Here is a 27,208-nt window from a genome sequence, read left to right as displayed (position 1 = left end):
AGTCTTATAAGTAATATAACAAGATTTTGTTTAATAATAAAAAAATCTTATTATTTATAAGTCTTTTTTTTAATATTATATAAGACTAACTTAAAAAAAAAGATAAAGTTATATAATATTTAGCTTTTAAATTTTAGTCTTTTAGAGTTAACTCTGTCTTTATCTTTTTTTAACAGGACCCTAATTATTTGAATCGAAGCTACTCCACATGAATCATATTATACAAAATCTCCCCACTACGTAGCAGGCTTATCTGACAAAATCTACCCGAAGTCCAACAAAAGTATTAGGGGGCTCGACGCCCCCCAGATCTCCAGTCCTCCTGAATGGTGTGGCTGGTGAGGACAGCCCAGAGGCCCGGCAATGAGTACATCTTTGAGTCACGACTCTGAAGCAATGCGAAAGAAAGATCTAAGTACCACATATAAAAGGATTTATCAAAGCAGTTCGATAATAGTACTATCTGTTTCTCAACTTGGTCCAGCCACTCGTTCCTTTCAGCCGAGCAGCGGGGCTGCTAGGTCCGTTCCAGGTTTCTGCGTCGGGAACTGTAGAATCTAGGCTATCACTAGTTGACCCTTTGTGAAGGTGTGGGCCAGCGGTAAAAGAAGGCCGTCGAATGAAAGATTGAGTAGGCTCCTGGCCTGTGTCGTCCGAGTCGCCCTCGAGTAACTCCCATTCGGCACTGGCCATCTCTCCCAAAAGGGTTGACTTTAACTTGTCTGCCACTTTGATTGGTGTTGGAAGTTTCCAGGTGCGCACAAACTCCGCGCCCTCCGTAGCACCTAGAAATGAGTGTGCAGTACCATGAGAATAATGGCCGAGCATCGGGAATGACATTGTGCGTTGAATAGTAGTCCGCGGGGAGTCCTTGGATATTCTCATTTTCGTCTGTATATCACGCCCGGCAAAAGCCCTCAACAAGGTTGACGGCCGTGTAGGAGGCGCCACAAGTAGTTGCCACATGTTCTTCCCGATATTGCACACTTCTTCCCAGGAATCCGACGATAAGTTCAATCCTTGAGTACGACACAGCCACGATACATTCCAGGCTAACAAAGTTACTCCTTCGAGAAAAAGAGCATATGTTCCATGATCCTCTCTGGCCAGCTTCGGAAGAGACTTATCGATGAAAAGGGGCCGTGACCGACGCAGACGGGACGGGTCTGCCGTTCTCAATACTGCCAATATGGGGGGTGATTGATGGTCTGAATATGACGCTGACCATGCTCCCCGTGAGAGATAAGATGCAGACGGTGCGCATATAGTGGGAGAAGGGTAATCCTTGTGGGGAAGAGTGATCTCTGCCGGAAGTCTGAGAGACATATAATGTGAAATGAGGACGAGAAGATGAGCAACATAGAAAAGATACGTCGAAATATGAGCTGGTGTGGCACCTATTTGGAATTAATAATTGCACATGAATCAGCAGAGTAAGGATGAAAACTTTCCATTCATGTCTCGGAGGTCGATGATATCTATACCGCCAATTATGTAGGCCTCTTGAAGTGCGCCTTCCTTATTCTTTGTCCTTTGCCGTAGTCCATAGAGATTAGCAGCTTCTCGACAGAGAAAGATGCGGGCTTCTGCAGTCTTGTTGTGGAGCGAATGCCAGAGATGATCTGTCCTCTTGATATTGTTATGAAAGCCAGCGAGCATAGCATCCTCTCGATCACCAAGTTGATATTGCGCAGACTCTGAGTCTGAATATCGCCGGGCCAACGTAAGCCTTCGCTGGGAAACATTGAGCCTTTTGCCATTGATTTCGGAGATAAGGTTTTCGGTTCGACTCGCGAGCGACTTCATCCGTAAGGAAGATTCGGCCTTTTTCTTGGCCATTATTTGAAAACTCCACTGGGTAGAAAGGCAATCACCGCAGGCAGCAGTGTTCTCAGCGGGATCACCTAGCCCTTTGACCTGGGCAGCATTGTGTCTCACTACAGCTTCGATTTGATGTGCTATTGATTCTTTTTCGAGGAGGATCCTGGCATTTTCGAGCCGTAGTTGATAGAGTTGATTGCGAGCACAGGTGGAGCAAAGAAATTGTTGTCGCGAAGCTGGAGCGCGAAAGCATGTGTGACAGCTCATCTCAGGAAGCCTTGTTTTACCCGCAGCTTGACGATACCACTCTAGCTCACAGTCCCATGGCCTTGGGCTTCCGGTGATGGGTTACCAACTCGACTGCCTGGCTCCAAACATACACGTTGAATGAATAAGTCATGGAGACAACAAAGTCTTGTGCCTCATCTAGCTCTGGGAAAGCATAGAGTGGATGTAGGGTGTTTTGAAAAATAAGTGCAGCATATCTGATACCAAAGAAGCGGAGATAATCAAAGAACTGTTGTTCGTTTGCGTTCATGTCACCTGATAGCTACACCTAGTTTGCCTAGGGCACAAGGCTGACGTACCCGATATCTGCACCTAGTCCGTAGGTGTGGTACAGTACCTACTGCCTAGTAGGTAGGTATTGTATTACCTTAGGTATTTGTAGGACACGAGTACATCTCAGAGTCGGCTTGTTTTTAGATATCTATCAATAACAATGATTTGCATGCTATTTAATGATGGATAGATTCCAATAACTTGTTCACAGGTAGGTAAGGTACTCATAGATCTGGCCTTGCTACACAAGGTACATACGGACTACAGCATCGGTAACTACTAGTAGAGAGACCTTCTGCAACAGTCATTTACATTTACAATTAATATATTAGGTTAGTGTTAATTTCTTAGTGGCCTGCTAAGATCTAATCAGAATAAATCTCTGTGATTAATTACTTATAAGATATATAAATAAAATACAAGCGCTAGTATTTATTATTTAAAGAATAAGGCCTAATATAATAATTATTAAACAGTTAGTAATTAGCAGCTATTAAGAATTACTGTTTTAAGAAGAATTAAAGCTATTCAGACTATCTATATATACTTAACAGTCTAAATAAATATAATAAATAAATATAATAGATAAATATAATAAATAAATATATATAAAAATCAGACAGAGATCTTGATAAAGTAATATAAAGTATTATTAATAAAATAATTAAAACAGACTATTTTAGAGAGCTCTAAAGAGCTTATATATATATATATATATAAACTAAGAATATTTTCTGCCTGCTAAGATAATAAAGTAAATATTTTTCAAATAATTCTATAGCTGATTACTAGGGGCGGGCTGTTATACCTGATTTTGAATTGAAATATTAATAATAAATGACTGTTGCAGAAGGTCTCTAGTACCTAAGTACGTACAGCTACTACAGGTTGTAAGTAATGCCAGGGGCAGTGAAAAGGAAGAAGAGAGAGGGTGGGGTCGGGCATACAGCTCCGGCGGGTTCAGAAAAAGTTGCGGAAGGGTCAGAAAGTTAGATATCTTATAATTAAGATGTCTGATTCTTGATCAGATCTCTATATAATATAGCTGATTAAAAATCAAAATTTATAATTCTAATCTCTGTGCAGCTATATTATATATTTAAAGAATATAATTTTCTGATTCTTGTGTAGTTATATTATATATTTAAATCTAATTTTCTGACTCTTGCACAGCTATATTACTGTTTTTTATTATTCTTAAAAATTCTTATTTATAAGATTTTTTTAAATCTGTATATATAGTTATATACAGAGATAATTTTATATAGATTTTTATAGAGAATTATCTTAGATTTTAAGCAGAATCTTTGATAGGATCTTAAATAGAGTCTTAAATATAGTCTTTTTCTAATAATAATTCTTTAAATAGGACTTAAACTAGTAATAATAATATTTTATATATAGAGTATATTGTTATGGGGTTCTTGTATAAACCCTCCAAATCCCAAATACTTGATAATATCTGCGCGATATACTGAAATAATAATAAAGCAAGAGATAGTATTATAGCACTCTATAAGAAGAAATAAAAAAATAGAATTGAAATATTATTATTATTATTATTATTAATTTTTTTATATTAATAGTTAATTATTAGATTAGTATAATTTAGTTATTTCTCTAATATTAGAAATTAATTATTATTAAAAGAAGATGTCTTAAGAATTAAGAAATATTTAATATATAAAAATAGTAAATTCTTTTAAGTTTTAATTTAATAATTTATAAATTTTAATAATTAAAATATTATTTAAGAACTTATATAAGCAGTATATATTTTATAAATAAATTTAAATAATTAATAAGTATACTTTAATTAATAATAATAAGAATATGAGATAATAAAAGCTTAGCTAAAAATCCGACTAAAGAATTTATAATAATATTTTATATAATTATATTATTATTTATATCAGTAATATTATCTTTTATTTAATATTTAATTATATAATTTTAAACTTATTTTTTTAATTCTAAAGTTTTTTCCGAAAACGATTTTAAGATATATAATCTATATATTATATAATTTAAGAATTAATTATATAATTATCTAGTTTAGATTATATTTATTATTAAAATAATAATTATATATTTGTTTTAATTCTTATAAAATATTTTAATTATTATCTAAATTTCTTAACTATTATTATTAACCTATCCTGGCTGTTAGCTACTCTGAGTAGCCTACTCTAAAAAAATATTTTATAAAAATTAAAATAAATATAATTTCAATTAGATAATTATATAACTAATTTCTAAATTATATAATATATAAATATTATTATAAAATATTTAATAATAATTAAAAATTCCTATATAAAATAAATCTAGAATTAATTAATTATATATTAAATATAGATTAATTATATTAAATAATAATTAAAATATAATTTATATATAAATATTAAATTCTTTAAACTTTATTTTAGGACTTATAATTTATAATTTATTTAGATTTAAATATATTTTTTAAGAGATTGATTTTTAACCTGTATTTTAATTCTTAATCACTCTATTCTTATCTAAACTAAAATCTAAAAAATATATAATAATGAATAAATAAATTTTAATATTAAAAATAATTAAAATAATGAATTATTCTATTTTTAACTATTTTATAATTAGATATAAGATTATCTTAATAATCTTATATCTAATTATTAATCTAACAGCAGATATAAATTTTTCTATTAATCTATCCTATCCTGGCTGTTAACCACTCTATCTTCAGCTTATTAAGAGTAAAATATAATTATTCTATCTTTGGCTGAGTTAGAGTGGCTATATCTAACTATTATATCTTAATCTAATCTTAACTATAATCTTATAATTAGATTAAGATATAAGAATCTTGTGATAGGATCTACTTGTCAGGATAGAAAGCCTGTCAACTAGATAAGGAATCAACCATGAAACACTGTGTATTTGTTTGATAATAACAAAGATAGTCTATATTCACAAGATAGACTGATTCTTGAAGAATCAGTAGCTTCTTACAAAAAGATTGATATCTTATAAATATCAGAGAGATATAGAATTATTATTAATAATCTTATAACTCTTATAATCACTATAATATATTATCCTGATGATACAACTCTTATAATTACTATAATATATTATCTTAATAATTTTTATCCCGATAGCTGGTTTATTCTATTATAAATAGTGCTCTTCTTTGCTGAGATAAGTCATCTGGCTCGGGTGTTAAGAATAGTCTTATATATTTCTGATTTGAAACAGTGAGGATCTGATAGTAAAAGATAAGAAACTCGCGGGGTATATAATATAAACAGAGTTATATGCTGTTTCTGTATAGTTTTATAAGTATTTAGTTGTGTTTGTATGGGTAGATTCTCTGCAAAGAAGTATAAATAAAAGAATCTTTTATATTATATTTATATAGATAGATTCCCTGCGAAGAAGTATAAATAAAAGAATCTTTTATATTATTTCTCTTTCTTCTTTTCTTCTACTTTATAATTGTTGTTTTTTTAGTAATTTATAATTATTTTCTTTATATTTTTTATTATTTTGTGTGATTTTTATTATTTTTATCTATACTATATCGCTGTTATCCCCTTCTTTGTTAAATATTAGTTTTGTTTTTAATTATTTTATAATAACAAAGAGAACAGTGTATTTCAAGCGGGATATTCTTATTAAAGCCCGCTATAACTTCTGTATATACTGTCTAAGATATATAAATAATAATTTTAATTCTAAGAAGAGCGCTCTGTATAATATTAATTATCTATTAAATATAAAGATATCTGTTCTATATTATTTCTATTTTGCGGGAAAGAAGACTTGTGATTCTGTGAGTTTTATATACTCTATATTATATATATATAATTTACTGATATCTCTCAAGTCTGCAACTGGTCTGCTAGAAAATACTTATAATCTTGTAAAGATTATTAAATAGATCACTCTAATTCTAAAAAAAAAATATTAAAATAATAATATTAAGCAGACTGTCCGCGAAGAGATCTATATTTTTATAAAGATATTTGATAGTATAAAAAATATCCATGCTTGTAAATTTTTATTAAAAAATATTAAGATTATCAAGTGTGTAAGTTCTTATTATAATTAAGAGATAAGATCTTTATAATTCTATTATTAATATTCTGTTAGAAGTTTATTATTAAATATATTAAGTTTATTAAGATCTGTTGTGCTCTTTTAATATAGTTAGTTTTTTATTTTAATCTTTATATCTTGCTGGAGAATTATTATATCTATAAGATAGAAATATTATTATATTTACTGCCCAATAATTTAGAATATATAGGCTGGATTTCTGCTCTGCAGAACTTTCTTGATTTAATAAGAGCTATAGTATATATTTAATACCCGGATATTAATAATAATAAATCAACTTCGAATAATAAGAATAATATTATTAAATTAGTTATAAATCTCTGTGTTCTTTTTCTGAAGTCTACTTTCCCTGTGAATATTTCTAAGTTATAATAAGAAGATCTGATTATTGTTGTTATTTATTTTATAAATAAATAATAAATATAACTAAATATATTTAAGTATTCTCTGCTGTCTTATAGCAGGATAATTTTATATTTATTAATATATTTAATCTATAATAATATAATTAATAAGAAATATTAAGAGATTGATGTTCCTGTAGCTTATTTCTTGAGAATATAAAATAATTTACTAGTAATTATCTTTTGTTTTCTTAATATATAATATTTTTTATAGTATTTTCAGTATTACTTTATAGCTTCGAGTGTATTTTTTATATTTTTACTAGAAATTTATTAATTATACTCGCTTGATTATTTTTTTTACTTGATTAGATAGTAATCCTGACTATTATAATATTAATAATCTTTAACTTCTTTAACTTCTTATTTATCTTTATTATCTAGCTCAGACATCGGGAGCAGTTTTTTATAATCTCTTTTAATATTTTATAATTTTAACAAGGAGATATAAAATATATTATAGATTTATTTATATTTCTCAGATAAATATAATTAATATATCTAAGATTTAATATATTTAAGAATCCAAAAGAATTCTATAAACTTCGGAGCCAGCTTTCTTAATTCTTTAAGTTATAAGTTCTGAGTTAATAGCTTAACTAAATCTCTTTTTTTAAAATAGAATAATTTTCTATATTTATTATAATATTTTTTTTGCTTTTCTATAGCTATTTGCTATATCTTTTATAATTATTCTCTTATTTTTCTAAGTTTCTTAATTCTATTCTATACTACTAAGACTTCTCGCTGCTGAGAATCAGTCTTGATTCTAATATAAAAATCCAGCAAAAAATTATAAAAAATATTATAAGATAATTAGCCTGTGATTATATTATCTATATTATTACAGATAAATTAAGTACTTAAAAGAATTAATAGTCAGTTAATATTATACTGACTAAAGTAGTATCAGAGATAATATTTAAGTATTTAATTTATCTATTCTGTTTGGCTATTAATTTAAGAGTAGAATATAGTTAAAAGCTTCAAGATTATATAATTATTATAGACTAAATTTAATCAGAATTTGCTAATAAAGATTAATTCTTAATCAGATATAATTCTATTTAAGAGTCCAAAGATTAATTTAATCTATTTATAGAACAGTTTAGCAAGATCTGGAGCAGTTATTATAAACAGAACAGCAAAGAAAAAACAATATTTTAAGAATTAATTAATAATAACTAAAATAGTATTAATAATCTTTTTATATTAAACAATAGAGGGCAGTCCTGTAATAAAATCTATTATCAATTTAGTAAAAAAATATAATAAAATTAGTAATAATTTAAGACTACTATATAATTAATACTTTGGAGCAGTGATTTCTTGATATATTAAATAAATTTAGATATATTCGGCTATATTATATTATAATTTATTTCAGTGAAACTTTCTGTATAGCAGTGCTTTTATTTAGATCTTTTTAAAATATCCTGCTAATAAATTATTATAATATAGCTTAATAAGTATCTGATATAGTGTCTCAGAAGAGAGAATATAGTATTAATCTTTAAAATAAATATAATTAATTATTTTAATAGTCTAATACTTTTGGTCTGATTATTTTTATTAAATAGTAGTTTTTTGCTGTTATATCTCTGAATTATTATTCTGTAAATATAAGATTATTTCTTAAAATTTAGAATTATATATATTTAAGTATAAAACTTCCGCGGCATATACTTATAATACTGTAGATTAAGAAATAAATTTTTTTTAAGATAAATTCTTTCAAGCAGTCTAGTTAGCTGTCTCTATATCAGCTTAATTATTAGAATTTTTTGAGCTTAATATAATATAGATATTAAATCCAGAATAACCCTATATATCTTGAGATTTAAACTAGATTTTTTCTTTAATAAGATCTTTTATTATTAAAAATAATATATTTATAAATCGCGCTTGAATTAGAATTAACAGTTTCTCTTAAGAAATAGATTTTACTTAAAATTCAGAAGATATTCTGAAGAATTTATTTACTAAATTTAATTTCTCTGTTCTATATTTAATAATAAAATTATAGAGAATTAGACTTATAAGCTATTAAGCTTGTCTTCTATTAATCCAGATTTAATATATAAAAAATTACAAGTTTGAATAGTCTGATAGAATCTTAATTATTTAAAAAGCATCTTCTAAATATTATTATTATTATTTAAAAGAGTAAATAATAGTAAATAGCTCTTAATTTAAAATATTATAATTTAGCTTAGCATCGGAGAACTTACGGGATCAGAATATAACTAGATAAAATATATTCTTAGTATTAAATTAGAATAGAATATTACTTATTCTTTCTTTTAATATATCAGTTTCTAAACGGCGGGGTTTTATAGAATTAAAATATATTAATAAAGATACTTATTAAAAGATAATAATAAGGCGGCGGAAAGCAGTTTATTTAGTTAAGATTAAATAGATCTTTTCTGGCTTCCGCCTGTTAATTATTTCACAAAATAAAGAAGTAAAGAGCAAGGTAATATAAAAATAATCTTGAATAAATTATTAATAAAAATTGCAGAATTTAAGAAAGATCTGAATATTATAATAATTTTCAGAAATCAGTCATAAAATAATATTATTTATTTATTAAGAATCTATAAATACTCTGTCAGAGTTGATAATATATCTCAGAAATTTAACTTAGAATTAATAGAATAAATATTTTAATAGTTTTATATAGAGCTGAGCTTCTCGAAGCCTCTCTAAAACTTGATAAATATACTTTGTATAAGATTTCTTATTTAATAAAAAGATAAGGATATTATTCAGATATATTATATAAAAGTTATCAAGAAGTTCTCGAAGCGCAGTATATATATAATTTTGGAAAGTTACTAAAGTATTAGTTAATTTAAATAATATAATTATATATTTAAAATAGCTGTATCAGATGCGAAATACTGTCTTCTATTTATTATTTTTTTTAATATAGATTTGATAGTATATATTTTTAATATTAATCTTTGAAAAGTAGATACTTCCCGAAACCCTGTTAAGAATCTTTAAAATAAGAGATAAGAAATAATAATTCTTAATAAAAATCTTATTAAAACTTCTATAATCTACGCAAAGATATAAGCTATTATTTTTCTTAAATATAAAGAGAATAGAGACTCCAGCAGGGCTCTTTAAAAATTAAATTCGGCCTAGTTTCAGATTCTCTTTAATATATTCTTATAGAATCTTAAATTCAGCTTTAAATAAGAGATATATTAGACTATAAGAGAATATTTTATTAAATTTAATATTAATAATATAATCCGCAGGGCCATAAGAAGATAGCTGTTAAAAGAAATTTATAAAGAATATATTTTAAAACTACTTAAGTTTAACAGAAATTATCTTAGAATTTAATAATAAATTATAAGATTTTTCTTCTGATAGCCAGATATTTTCAAGAAGTTTAATAATAATATATACTCTTGCTAAGTTTTAAGTTGCTTTAGTAAATTAAATAATAGAAAGCAGTAAAATAGACAGTATACTAAATTATTACTAATAATTTTATACTGATAAGATAATATATAAATTATAAAATATAGTTATTAAAAGTAATACAGGGCTGTTTTTTAGTTAGAAATTTTAATTAATCTCTATATAATACTGTTTAAAAATACAGATATCTTCTCGCGAATTAGTAGCAGTAATAGGGATTTTTTATATATTATAGATAAGAGTAATAATTTAATTAATAACTTTAATCTTTAATATAGTAATTAGGGCATGTTGAAGATTATAGACTTTAATAAACTAATAATTAATAATATCTACTTCGGCGCAGCTATCCAGATCCGCAAAGATTTTAAGGCTGTTTCGGATATAGATAGAAATATAAAAATAATATATAATTTTTATTATAAATAAAGAAGTTAAAATTATAAAATCTATTCTAATTTCTCTACTTTTTTCTCTAAATTTAATAAGAATTAATAGATTCTAGCAGATTAGATTCTTTTATCTTCGGTAGAATATTAATTTGCAAGATATTAGATATTTTTATATATAAAGTATTATAATTAATTACTATTCTTTCCGATGAGGTTTTTTCTGTAATTCGGGATATCTTTTTTAATAATTTTACTAGTAATTTCTTAAAAGCGCTTGCGTGGCTTATAATTACTAAATTAATTATTATTTTACTTGTGTTTTTTTTTATTTTTTATAATTTATAATAATAAATAATAATAATTATTATTTTATCCTGCTTCTCTAATAGATAGAAAATATACTCTTAAATATAATAATTTAGATTTAATAGTAGCTTAGCAAAGTAGAATAAGACTCTTTTCTTTTCTATTTAGTAAGAAAAATATTACTTTAAGATATTAAAATAAATATAGAACTCTCGCGGATTCTGGCTGTATTACTAATAAGTTTGTTTAAGTTAAATTATAGTATCTAATTAAAAAGTAGCAGTATTCTAAATTAGTATAAAAGTTTAATTTTTAAATTAAGATTATAATTTCTTGAGAAATTATCTCTCTTCCGGATTTTTATTATTTATAAAATAGTATTATCTCTATTTATATACTAGATTTATATAGCTGATAGCAGCGAGAATCTTGTGTTTCTTTAATAAATATTTCTTGAGTATATCTTTAAATATATATTTTAAATTAATAATCTATTTTTAATATTTTTGGAGATTAAAGTTCAGAGCAAAGTAAGAAATATTTTTAAACTTAATCTCTCTCTTATTTTTTTCTGATTCAGAGGAGGATTAATAATATCTTAAGAAGATTTTGCTCGGGGAGTTATTTCTTTAAAGATAAGTTATTCTTTGCTGTAAGTTGATAGCTTGTTTTAATTAATAAATATAATCTTCTAGCTGTTAAATCTCTTTAATAATAAAAATAATATTTGGTGAGAATTCTGGATTAATTTAATTACTGAGTGCTTCTATTTCTTTACTATCTTTAATAAATAATATCTTTCTTAGATAGTCGAAAAGAGAAGAATCAGAATATAATAGAATCTACTTGTTAGGATAGAAAGCCTGTTGACTAGATAAGAAATTAATTATAAAATATTATATATTTATTTAATAATAACAAAGATAGTCTATATTTATAAGATAGACTGATTCTTGAAGAATCAGTAGCTTCTTATAGAGAGATTAATATCTTATAGATACCGGAGAGATATAAAATCACTATTAATAATCTCACGACTCTTATAATCACTATAACACATCATCCCGATAACATGACTCTCACAATCACTATAATACGTTATCCCGATGATCTTTATCCCGATAGCTGGTTTATTCTATCACAAATCTTCTTAATTATATAGTTAAAAGTAGATTAAGATTAAAAGATTATTTTAATTAATCTTAATTATAGATTAAAAAGATTAGATATAATTAGAAGATTAAGAATTAATAATTAATTAATAATTTATATAGACTTTTTATAGATATAATATATTAAAAATAATATATTTTTAATTACTATATTAATAAAATAAGATATTAATTAGATTAATTAATAATTAATAATTTTTTTTATTTTCTGACTAGCAGTTAGTAATCTAATAGATTCTATATTAAATTTTTATAAATAATACTAGAAATCTAAATATAATAAAATTAAATTATTAGAAAGAAATATATAAATTATTATCTAAATTATTTTTTATACTATTTTAATTAATAATTTATAAGAGTATATGTTAAGATAGTATAAAGAAAATATATCTATTATAAAGTTAAGATAATATCTATATTATTTAAAATATTATTATTAATTTTCTATCTAGCTTCTCTTACAAATAGATATATTTATAAGAATTTTATAAGAAAGTATTTTTATAATATAAATATTATAAGAATTATTATTTTTATAATTATTCTTCTTTCTAGAATCTTAATTTTTAAGATTAATATTTATAAAAAATTAGATATTATTAAAATCTTTATTATAAAATCTTTTTTATAAAAAAATTAATTAAAAAAAATAATTTTTTTATAATATTTATTTTATATAAGCCTGCCGCAGCTGTTTTATACAGCTATAATTATCTTATTATTTATTATATTTTAGATTTCTGTAATTATAATTAAATAATAAATATTATAAATAATAAATATAATAAATATTTTTATAATTATAATTAAATAATAAATATAATATAATATTTTTAATTTAAATATAAATCAAAACTTAGGACTTAGAACTTAGAATTTAAAAAAAAAAATATTTTTTTAAAATATTTCTTTTCTTTTTTTCTTTTTTTAATTTTTTTTTATTTTTAATTGTTTTTTCTAATCTCTGCGGCTCTCTCTCTTTAATTATTATTATTATTATTATAAGTAAATATTTATTTAAAGAACTCTTATAATTATTTATAATTATAATTATTTATATTCTTACAGCTGTTTATATTCTTGCAGCTATTTTATATTCTTACAGCTATTTTATATTCTTACAGCTATTTTATATTTTTATAGTTATTTATATTCTTATAAATCTAAGATATCTGTATTAGCTTATAAGATATAATACTTTATAATCTTATATTAATCTATAAATATTTATTATTTTCTAAGTCTGAGATATATAATCTAATCTAGAAATTATAATTAATTATTTTAATATTTTTTTTATATTATATATCTGCTGCTCTTTTCTCTTATAAAGAAATTATTATTTTTATTATTAAATTTTGATCTTTTTTTATTTTTTTTTCTTTTTATAAATCTTTATAATAAGTAATTTCTTAGAAAGATTTATTTTATATTTTATAATTAATATAAAGCTAAATTAGTCTATTTTTATAATTACTTTTATAATTATTTTTATTATTATTATTATTATTATTATTATTATTATTATTATTATTATTATTATTATTATTATTATTATTATTATTATTATTATTATTATTATTATTATTATTATTATTATTATTATTATTATTATTATTATTATTATTATTATTATTATTATTATTATTATTATTATTATTATTATTATTATTATTATTATTATTATTATTATTATTATTATTATTATTAATAGTATTATTTTTTTTGCTATAATCTCTTCTTTTTTTTTATAATAGATATCTATTTTCTTTATAGAGTATAAAAAACTAATTTATATATAATTTATTTTTTTATTAACTGGAGCTTTTAAAATAATTTAATTTTTTATAATTTTATTTTTCTTTATTCTTTTTAATTTATTATTATTATTATATTATTATTCTAAATAATATTCTTATTATCTCTATAATTTATAGATTATAAGTAAATTAACTATTTTTTTTAAAGAATATACTCAGATCTGTTTAAGATTAATTTATTTTATAAAATATTAAGATTATAAATTAAGTTTCAGCTCAGTTTATAAATTTATTTATAATAAATTAATTTATTAATATTTTTATAAATATATTAATAATTTTATTAGATCTTTTTTTCTAAAAAAAAGTATAATCTCTGTCTAATTAAAAAAGATATTAAATTATATAATTAAGAATAAGATCTATATTTTTTATTAAATTTACTAATTATTATTAGCTGAAGATTTAGATTTAATTTTATAAAATCTTTTTTATAATTAGAGCTAATTAATTTTTTTAATTAAATATATAGTATATATTAGAATTTCTTAGACTTAAGAATATTTATAATGTATATTAATAATAATTATAAATAACTTATATTTTGAATTATAATTAGATAAAAATTTTTATAAGTAATTTTTTTCTTTAATTAAAATTTTTAAAAATCTATTCTAACTCTGCAAGATTAATAAAATCTTTAAATAATATTTATAATTATTTTTTTTATAAGAAGATACTTTTATAAATTTATTTTATTTATTTTATAATATTTATAAAATAATAATATATAAAATATATTATATATTTATAATTTTATAAATAATTTTAATCTATAGATTTATAAGTTTATTTATTTAATAATATAATAAAATTTTTTATTTTATAAATCTAGTTTTTTATTAGTTTATTTTTATAGAAGATATTTTATAAATAATTAAATTACTTTTTTAATATAAAAGTTTTTATTTATTTTTTATAATTATAGAATTATTTCTGCTTTTTTTATAAATAGAAATTAAAGCTTTTTTTATTTTAATATAAATTTTCTAAATATATTTAATTTATTTAAAGATTTTAATCTTTATTTTTTTATAAAAATCTATTTTAATTACTTGCGGATATTTTATTATAATAATATAAAAAAATAATCGTTTTATAAAGACTTGCAAGATATTATTATATATAAATTTTATAATAAATAATAGATCTATTTAATTATTCTATTTAAAATTAATATAATTTTATAAATATTATTCAAAAATATTATTTAATCTTTTAATCTAGTTATTAATCTATAGATAATAAGCTATACTTAGCTTTGTTTATTATAAATATATAAATAAAATTAGACTAGAAATTCTTTATAAAAATATTATTATAATTTATAATAATCTTCGCAGATATATTATATAAATAGAAAATCTTTTTATTAAAAATTATTATAAAATTCTTTTTATTAAGACTTTTTTATAAAAAAATAAAATAAACTATTTTATTATACTAATTTATTACTATTAAAATATTATTAAAAAATCTTTTATAAGCTCTTAATAATATTAATACTTATAAATAAATTAATAATAAAATTTATTATTATCTTCTTTTAGAATTTTATAAATATAAATAAAGATTCTAGCAGATCTTATTATTCTTTATAAATTATTTTATTATTTTAATATACTCTACAGACTTAATAATATTTATTTATAAAATTATTTACTTTTAATTACTAAAATTATTATAATATTAGTATTAGTATTTTTTTACTTAAAAAATAATTTATAATAAAATTATTATATAGCTTTATAAATATCTAAAGCTCAAGAATATATTTATTTAAAATATATAATTGTTCTATTTTTTAGAAAAGATTTTTATAATTGTTTTATTATAAAATTCTATTTTTATTTTTTTATAATTTAAAGATTTTAAAATCTTTTAGTTCTTTATAAATCTTTTTTAATTTTTAATTAGTATTATAAATATTATAACTAGCAGCTTTATAAAAAAATTTTTATAATATAATTTGTTTATAATAATAATATATCTGCTATTTTTATTTATAATTTTTTAAATATTTAAGATATATTTATAAATAAAAATTTATTTAATACTTATAAATAAAGCCTCTATTTTTATATTCTTTAGCTTTTATAATCTAAGTATATTAAATAATTATTATAAAACTAATTTATCTAGTTTTTTATAATTCTTAGCTGCTATTTGTTTTATAATTTAAATATTATAAAAATATATCTATAAATCTCTGTATATCTAAATAATAAATAAAATAGAATTAAAATATTATAAATTATTATATTTATTATATTTATTATATTTATTATATTTTTTTTTATAATAGCTTTAAATTTATTATAAAATACTTAAAACTTTTATAATTAATAAATATCTTAATTATAAGATCTGCTTTCTTTAATTAATAATAATATTTTTTAAATAATTTTTATTATTATAAGTAATTTTTAATTATAAGTTCTATAATTCTTTTTGTTATAATTATTTTCTATAAATAAAATATAATTAAAATTTACTAATTATTTATATTTCTTTATAATAATATATTATTAATTCTAAAATTAAATATATTTATTTTAATATATACTTATTTTCTTTTTAAAAAATAAATGATTATAATATTTTTTATAAATATTATCTTTAACTATTTAAAACTCTTGTAGATATTAGCTATAAGGAATTTTATATTAGATTTTTTTTATAAAGTTTTTTAATAAAATCTATAAATAGATTTAATATTTATAAATATCTTTAAATAAATTATTAATATTAATTTATAAATTTTATAAATTATAATATATTTTTTATATCCTGTGACTCTAGTTATTTATAAATTATTATAATTTATTTTAATTTATAATTCTATTTAGATTAATTTTTAGATTAATATTTAATTATAAAAATAAATAGCTTTCTATCTTATTTTTTATAAATATTATCTTAAAATTATAAAATTATTCTAAAAATATTTCTAAATCTATTTTTTATAGATAAATCTAATTATCATAATTCATAATTATTTAATTTTTAATTTCTCTATAAGAAACTCTGTTATAATAATATAATATATTTTAATTTATTATTTTTTATAAAATTTTAAATAATATTAATTAAATTCTATAATAAAAGTTTTTATCTAAATTTATAATATATTTAATATAATTTTTTCTATATTAAATATTATAATAATAATTTTTTTAATTAGATATTATTATTATTTAATAAGTTTATAAAAATCTTTATAAATATTATTAATTATTTTATAATTTTATTAATATTATAAATATTAAATTTATTTTTATATTTATATTAATTACAATATTTATCTTTTTAAGCAGATTAGTCTTATTTTATATAAGTAATTATTTTTATAATCTTAAAATAAAATATATTATAAAAAATATATTTATTAATTTTTTATAATTTATCTAAATTATAAATTATTTTTTAGAATTTTTATTTTTATATTAGTAATAGTTTTTTATTATATAATCTTATTTTTTATAGTTAAAATATTTTATTATTCTTATAAATATTAATATAAAAGCTTATAAAATAAATATTTTCTAAATATATTAGAGTGGCTAACAGCCAGGTCAGATCAGGTTAATTAGAATTTTTATATCTAACCGCCAGATTATAATCAGATTAAGAAAATTTTTATATCTAATTATAATATAACTAAAAACTAGATAATTAATTATCTTAATTATTCTTAATATTAAGATCTATTTGCTATATTTTTTTAAGCTTTAATATAATTAAGATATATCTAAATTAAACAGTTATTAATCTAATTATCTTTATTATTATTTAAAAATATATAAAAAGAAGCTTTTTAAATTAAAAAAATATAATTAAAAAAAAATTAATATCTTTTTTATTATTATATATTAAAAATAATAAGAAAATTCTAGTTATATTAATAAAATTTAGCTTTTTATAAAATTATTATTCTTATAATAAAAAATATATATAAAAATATATAATTATTATTCTATTTTAGCTATATATTTTAATTATATTATAGAATACTAGAAAAATTATATAATAATTATTAATTAAAATATTAAAAATAAATATATTACTTCTATTTTACTATTTCTTTTAAATTAGATTATTCTTAGATTTATAAATAAGATATAGCTCAAAGAATTATTAATAAAATTAAAAATAAATAAATAATTAAAAAAATTATAAATAGTTAGATTATTAAAATAAAGCAGATTAAATAAATTAAATAAATTAAATAAATTAAATAAATTAAATAAATTAAATAGATAAAATAAATAAATAAAATAAATAAAATATATTAAGTTTATATTATAATACTACAGCTCTTATAGAAGATTCTGTAAAAATTTTTTATAAATTTTTTTTATAAATATTTATTTTTTATTCTAGTTTATTATATTTTAAACAGCTTTATTTAAAAAAAAAGATTATTCTATAATTTTAAGCTTTAGATATAAATTTTGATTTATTAAATTTATTATTAGATTTATAATTAGAGACTAAATTCTATTTTATTATTATATTAAATTTTTATTTTAATCTAATATTTACTAAACAGAGTTTTCTGCTTTTATTTTTTTATATTTATTATTTATAAAATAATTTTAAAATTATAAGTTAATTATAATTATTTAATTTATTTTTAAAAAATATTATTAAATCTTTTTCTTCTGTTTCTTAAATCTTTATAAATTATAATAATATTTAAACTAAGATAAGCTTTTTAAGTCAGATCTTTTCTTCTTTTTTAAATCTTAAGATTATATATATTATAAAAAATCAGAAGATTATTTTATATTTAGTTTTTTAAAAAAATTTTTTATTTTTTAGAATTAATAATAAAAGATAATCTTTTCTAAAAATTATATATAAATTAAAAAATTATTATTTTATTTTAATTAAAAAAAATTACTAATAATATAAAACAGCTTTCAGAAAAATATATTATTCTTTAATAAAATTTTTTATATTTATTATATTATATATCTTTATATTTTATAATATCTAAGAATTAAAAACTCAGAAACTAGTTTTATAAGTTATTATTTTTATAAGAATTATAAAAAAAAATTATTATTAATTATATTTAAGTAAATAATTAATTAAATATTAAATAAAGAGCTATTATAGATATTTATCTATTTTTTTAAAATAAATCTTTTTTAATTATTATTTTTTTCTAGATTTTTATAATTTATAATAAACAGAATTTTTAGAATTAAGTTTTATATTTTATAATTATTTATTATTTATTGTTTTAAATTGTTGAGTATATTTAATTTAAATAGATAATTAATTTTATTATTTTATTTTTCTATTAAAAATTAAGTTCTTTTAATTAAATATAAATTAAAAAATATTTTATAAAATTATTTAAAAAAATATATATATAGCTATTATTAAAGTTTCTGAATATTAAATAAATATTAATTATAATAGACTACTGAATCAGCTTTAATTAAAAAATATTTTTTAATTTAATTAAATATTTCTTAATAAAAGATATAAATTATTATAAGATTTTACTAGATTTTTAATTAATATTTAAATCTTATATTAATAAAAATCTAGCTGTAATTATTTTATTAGTCTTATATAAATATAATCTTATTTATTAATTATTAAATATAATAATTAATAATACTAGTAATAATAATATAATATTTAATATAATCTTAACTAAACTCTGAACTTAATTTAATTAGAGTATTTAATTTTATAATATTTTAATTAATTCTAATTTTTTAAAAATTATTTAAAGTCAGTATTATATTCTTTATTTTATTTATATAATTTAGCTTATAATTAATATTCTTTTATAGAAACTTTGGATTAAGATCTTAAATAATATTATTAAATATATATAAAAAAATAATAATAAAAGTCTTAAAATCTCTTTTAATATTTTAAAAATTCTTAAAAAAATATATTCTAGAAGTTATTTATAAAAGATTAATATAAAATCTTTTTTTATAAAAAACTTCTAGAAGTTTTTTATTAGCTAGTTTATTATATTAATTTTTAATTATAGATTTAAAAAATTATATAATTTATAAATATAAACTCTTAATATTATAAAAAGTTCTTATTTATTTAATAACTTAAATCTAGTTTAATTTATTATTTTTTTTTTAATTATAAAACTTGCTGAAACTTAATCTATCTTATAATTTATTAAATATTTAAATTTTATTAAATAATTAAAAGTTTTATTCAGTACTGTAAATATAATAATATTAATTATTTTTATTTTATTATAATAAAATAAAAATAAATAAAATATCTTCTTAAATTTTTATATTTTTTTTTTTTATTTTCTATCTTTCTAAGAATAATAAGTCTATTATTTATAAGATTTATAATATTTATAATAATTTTTTTAATTATCTGAATTATTTAATTAATAAATTAAAAAAAAAGCAGATATTTTAAAAAAAAAAGATTCTTAAGAATTTATATAATATATATTAAAAGCTTTAAAAATATTATTATTATATTTATTAGATAGAAAATTATATTTATATAATTATAATTATTTTAAACTTAATATTAAAGCTTAAGAAGTTTAAAAAAAATATATAATTAAATAAAAATATTAACTAATATTATAAATATTAAATTATTTTTAAGAAGATATTCTTTTTCTATTTTAATTAAAATTTAATAATTAATATATTATTAATAATCTTTGGATTATTATTAGATCTGAATAAGATTTTTTATAATATTTTTAAATATTAAAGATTCTTATCTATAGTTAAAATATATAAAAAACTTAAAATATATTTAGATATTAAAAATATATAATTTCTTAAGATATCTTTAATTAAATTAATATAATTTTAGATACTATAAAATATATTAATATTTTTATTTATTAAAAGTCCTGCTGTAATTAGTTTTTTATTTTTTATTAAATAATTAAAGATTTTTTCTTGATTATAATTAATAATATTAATATTAAATATTTTTTTAATAATTTTTAAAATATCTGCTATTATCGCCGGAGCTATCTTAATTTTAATATAATTAAAGTAATTATATTTTAAATATATATTAATTATTTTATTATAAATAAGAAATATCAGAATATACTTAATAATCTTAATCTAGATTTAATTATCTTTATATTTAAAAAATAAAAAAAAATAAGATAATTACTATTTTTTATATTAATAAAAATAAGAATATAAATAATCTTAAAGATAATTTAGAAAATAAATTATTATTAGAATTAAAAGAACTAGTTTTATTTAAATCTTTAATTATTATATATATTCAGATAGAAATAGAGACTCGGTTTTTATAATTTTTATATTATTATAATTATTATCTTAAATAATATAAAAAATAAATATTTTATATTTTTTTTTATTTCTTTTATATTAGATTTTATAAAAGTCTTTTTTAAAATATAATATATTTTTTAATATAATTAGTTAAGTAGATCGAGCAGTAGACTATATTTAAAGAATATTATTATATTTATATTATAATTAAATATATATTATATTTTATATATTATTTATATAAGAAGAATATATATATTATAAATTAATCTATAATTATTAATCTATCTGCTATATCTGATTTTTCTGATTAATAAATATAAATATTTATAATAATAATTATATCTTAATCTGATCTTAATTATACAGTTAAAAATTTTTTATATCTTAATCTAATTATTAAATTATGGCCAGATTAAGGTTAAGATATAACAGTCAGGTTAAGCCACTCTAAAATATATCTAATTATAAAATATCTTTTTTATAAAAATCTTTTATAATAGCTCTAATTATTAGATTATTTTATTTAATTTATAAATAATAATAATTCTTTTTTATATATAATTAATCTTCTTGCTTTATTAGTTAATTCCTAATCTTAATTTTATAAATAATATAGTTAAATTTTATTTAATAATAAAAAGATCTAATTATTTATATATTTTTTATTTTTTATTTTATAAAAATAATTTAAAAAATAAATATAATTATATAATATTTAATTTCTATATTTTATAATCTAGCTTTTTTTTAATATTATAAATATATAAAATGTTTTTTTATAAAAGATTATTTTTAAAATTTATAATTTTATTTTTTATTTATAATTTTTTAGATTATTTAGTTATATTTTTAGGAATTTATAAAAATTTATTTAATTATTTTTTAAAAGAGCTTTATAATTTTATCTTTTTATAAATTATTAAATTTATAATTTAGATAGATTATTATAATTTATATTTATTAATTTTTATTTTAATTATTAATTTCCGCAGTAGACTCTTACTAAATAATAAATAATTTAAAAATAATATAATTATAAGTATTATAATATTTATTATTTTATAAAAAATATATATATATATTAATTTTTTTTAATTTTATAAATAAAATATTAAAGTTACTTAACAATTTATAAATTTTTTTATTATTTATAAAAATTCTAAGTCTTTACTCTAGTTTTTTAATTTATTATAATATATTTAATTATTTATAAAAATTCTTAGAAAATAATAAAATTATATTTATTTTAATTATTCTTAATCTTTTTATAATAACTTTGTAATTAGTCTTAAAAAATTAAAAAACCTTTTAGAAATATAATTTTAATAAATTATCTTATAGATTTTAAGTAATAAACTTATAAAAATATATATTAAAATAATATAAAAAAATATATTTATTATAAAATTAAGATAATATCTATATTATTTAAAATATTATTATTTATTTTTTATCTAGCTTTTTTTATAAATAAATATATTTATAAAAATTCTATAAATTATATATTATACTAGTATAATTATTTTATAAGAGACTGTCTCTATAGTATAGATATTTCTTATAATATATTATATTATAAGTATAATAAGGATTACTATTCTTATATAATTATAATAACAAAGAGATTATAAAGCTTGAATATTTATTTATATCTAAATATATATAATATTATTAAATTAAGAAAAAGCTTAATCTTTTTTCTCTAATAATATTTTATTTTTAAAATTATTATTAAGATTATTTATATTCTTATTTTTATTAATATAAAAGATTATTATTAATTTATTATTTTTTTTAATTCTTAATTATAAATATAATAGAATCTAAAGTAAAATTTTTAAAAATATTCTAATATTTTTTAATAATAATAAAATAATTAATATATATTTAGAATATAAATATTTTAATAGTCTTAAAATACAGGCAGCTGTAGGAATAATAATAAATATTTTAAAAATTATTAAAAAAACTATTTAATATTAATATTATTAATTATAATAATTAGAAAGTCTCTAGTTATATAATAAAAAATAGAAAACTAATTAGAATAAGATTTTTAATAAATAAAAATATTAAAATAGCTAGTAATTTCTAGATAATTATTAATATAAGACTAATTATAAAAATTATTAATTTAATATTTTAGTTTTTAATATTCTATATATTTTTAATATTAAAATAAATCTTAAGTTTTTTAAATATTATTATAAAAAATAAAAGCTTTTAATATTTTAAAATATTATAAAAGCTTTTATTCAGATTTAAGAATATACTAGAGATTATAAATAATATATTAATATTAAATTTTTATTAATAATAAAAATAAAAGATCTTTTTAAAGATTATTTAATATTTAAAATATTAATTAATATTATTATCTAGTCAGATATTCTTCTTAAATCTTTTTTAATTTTAATATAAGACTTAGTCTCTTAGAATAATTATAATGATATAAATATAATCTTTTTAATAATAATATTTATAAAGCTTCTAATATATATTTTTTAGATTTTAAAGAAGTTTTTTCTTCTAGAATATCTATTTTTATATTAGTTAATTAATAAACTAATTAAAATAATTCAAGAGATTATTATAAATCTTATAAATCTTAAATTATAGATCTACTATTCTCTAATAAATAAAAAATAAAAGAATATATATAAAGACTTCAGTAGATACTTTCACTATTTTTGTTTTATTTTAATAAAATAAAAATAATTAATATTATTATAATTTTAATATTATACAAAGTTCTTAATAGCTAGTTATAGTTTAATTATATATTAAATTATAAAATAGATTAAGTTTTATTAGATTTTATAATTAAGAAGAAGATAGTATACTAAAATAGATTTTTATTATTATATAAATTAAAACTTCTTTTAATATTAAAAAGTTATATTTATAAATTATATAATTTTCTAAATATATTATTAAAAATCAGAATAATAGACAAAAATATTAAATAAATATATAAAAATATTTATAAAAATCTTTTATAAATTATTTCTAAAGATTTTTATAAAAGAGTTTTATAAATAATTTTTAGAGAATCTTATAAAAATCTCTTATAAATAATTCTTATTATATATTTTTTTACTTATTTAAAAAATATCAGCAAAAATCTTAAGTTTATTATTATTATTTTTTTATATATATTTAACAGTTTTATTGTAGTCTTAATTTAGAGTTTTTTTAAAGAAATATTAATAAAAAGCTAAATAATATAAGCAAGACAGAATATATAATATTAATTTTAAATAATCTTTATAAGATTAGAATTTACTAAAATATTATAAAAATAATTATTTTAATTAAGTTAAGCTTAAAGTTCTGTTATAATAATATTTAATATATTATTATTAGTATTAATATTATCAGTAATTATATTTAATAGCTAATAAATAAATTTATATTTTTATAGAATTTCTAAGATAATCTTAATCAGATTTTTATTAATATAAAATTTAAATATTAATTAAAAATTTAATAAAATCTTATAAAAGTCTATTTTTTTATTAGAAAATATTTAATTAAAATCATAAATATTTTCTAATCTAAACTAGCTTAATATTTCATTATAATTAATATATATTTACTATTTAAAAATTTTAATAATAGCTAAATATAAAATTTTTTTAATAATTTTAAAAAATATTCTTTAATTTATATTTAATAAAAAAATATTTAAGAAAATACTATAGCAGTAAGATTAATTATTTTTTTAAATTAAATATATTTAATAATTTAAAATAATAAACAGCAGATAATAAGAAAATATAATATTTAACTAAATTTTTTTATTATAAATAATAAAGATCTAGAGATATTATAGTAGATATTAATAATAATAATTTATTAAAAAATTTAGAAATCTTATATAAAAATAAAATTTTAAGATTAATATTTATAAAAATACTGCTGGTGATTGTATATTTATAATAAATCTTTATTTAATATCTATTTAATAATTTATTTAAAAATATATTAAAATATTAATTTCTTATAGCTCTTATAAACATAATAGCTTATAAAACTAGTTTTAATATTATTACTTATTAAATATTATAAAATATATAAATATATAATATAAAAAATATAAAATATTCTATTAAAAATAATATATCTTCTTAAAAATAAGTTTATATTATTACTATTTGTTTAATTAAATTAGAAAAATAATTTTTAATTTTAAATATAAGTCTGATAAAAAGCAGATATTTATTATTGATTATAAAAAATAAAAACCTTTTTTTAAAAGAGCTAAATATAAGATAATTTTCTAACTCTTTATTATATATTTAATATTAAGATTTGGAGAAGAAAAAATAATATAAATTAAAAAATTATACTCTGTCTAAATTCTATTATAATTTATAAAGATTTATAAAATAAAGAAAGAAAAATTTAATAATTTTCTCTAAGAATAGATTTAATAATTATAATTAATTTATAATAATCTATTTATATATATAAATAATAGAAAAAAAATAAAGAATTAGAAATATTCTACTATTCTAATATAATATTATTTTATTTTTAAATCTATATTAATAAATATATAATTTATTATATTTATATATATTAGAGTTATATAATAATAATAAGTTTTTATTAAAGATATTTTTTAATTTTATTTATAAATAAGATAGTATAGTATCTAATAATTATTATATAAAATAAATTTATAAAAGCTGTCTATAAAAATCTTTTATAAATAATTTTTGAAATTCTTTATAAAAAACCTTTATAGACAGTTTCTAGAGAATTTTATAAAAATTCTTTTTTTAAATAATAAATCTTTCTAGAATACTACTTAAATCTATTTATTATACATTTTAAAAAATATAGATTTTTAAATAGATTAAATAAATAGAATAACACAGAATATTATAATTAAATAATATAAATAATTTAGATTATCTAAATTTATAATAAGTATTTAAAAAACTTTTTAAATTAATAAAATAAATAATTAATTAAAATATTATTATATAAAAGAATTTACTAAGAGATTTATTAATCTTAGAAAATTATTTAAAAAATATTAATAATTTATAAATAATATATAGCTTAAATAGAGCTATAAATATATATATATATATTATTATTTTATATTATAAAAATAATCTTTTATTAAAAGCTTAATTTTTATTATTATTTAAGATAATCTTAAATTAGTCAGAATAATATTAAATAAAATATATTATTTTTTTTTAACTATTTTTATAATTAAGAAAATTTATCTTATATAAACTATTAGTAAAAATATAAATAATTAAAATAAATAAAGATTAATCTAAGTATATTTTATTTAAATTAAGATCTAAAAAAATATAATAGATTAATCTTAATATTAAGAATAATTAAAATAATTAATTATTTTATTTTTAACTATTCTACAGTTAGATATAAGATAATATTATATCTAATTATTAATCTGACAGCAGATATAAATTTTTCTATTAATCTACTCTATCCTGAGTCCTGACTGTTAGCCACTCTAGGCTGAGTAAGTATATATTCTGATAATTATTAAAAGAATCTGTCAGTAATCACTAGCTAGAAGCACTCAAGCACTCTACTATTAATACTATAACTCTAAGAAGTATTATTTTACTAGCATCCTATTCCTGCTCCTGTGTCTTAGGCTGTGCACAGGTGAAGGCCCCGGGTGAAGCATCTGGAAGCCCCTACACCCCTGAGTAGAGTGGTTAACAGTTAAAATATAGATTAAAAATCAATCTTTTAAAAAATATATTTAGATCTAAATAAATTATAAATTATAAGTTCTAAAATAAAGTTTAAAAAATCTAATATTTATTTATAAATTATATTTTAATTATTATTTAATATAATTAATCTATATTCAATATATAATTAATTAATTCTGGA

The 27,208-nt window shown here is 17.1% G+C and overlaps 1 protein-coding gene across 1 annotated transcript; it reads right to left on the bottom strand.

Moving 5' to 3' along the window:
• Positions 1-204: 204 nt before the first annotated feature.
• Positions 205-2,652, bottom strand: BO70DRAFT_389650 (Atg14 domain-containing protein; the record flags this gene model as incomplete). Its single annotated transcript, XM_025546095.1, has 4 exons — positions 205-1,397; positions 1,485-2,133; positions 2,314-2,338; positions 2,648-2,652. 4 exons carry the CDS (start codon positions 2,650-2,652, stop codon positions 460-462), a joined length of 1,617 nt encoding a protein of 538 aa, XP_025396183.1. The 3' UTR covers positions 205-459.
• Between the last annotated feature and the right edge of the window lie 24,556 nt (positions 2,653-27,208).

The sequence above is a fragment of the Aspergillus heteromorphus genome (assembly GCF_003184545.1).
Source record: "Aspergillus heteromorphus CBS 117.55 chromosome Unknown BO70scaffold_28, whole genome shotgun sequence".
Taxonomy (NCBI): Eukaryota; Fungi; Ascomycota; class Eurotiomycetes; order Eurotiales; family Aspergillaceae; genus Aspergillus; species Aspergillus heteromorphus.
Note: the sequence above shows the minus strand (reverse complement) of the source record. Positions and strands in the feature narration are given on the sequence as shown.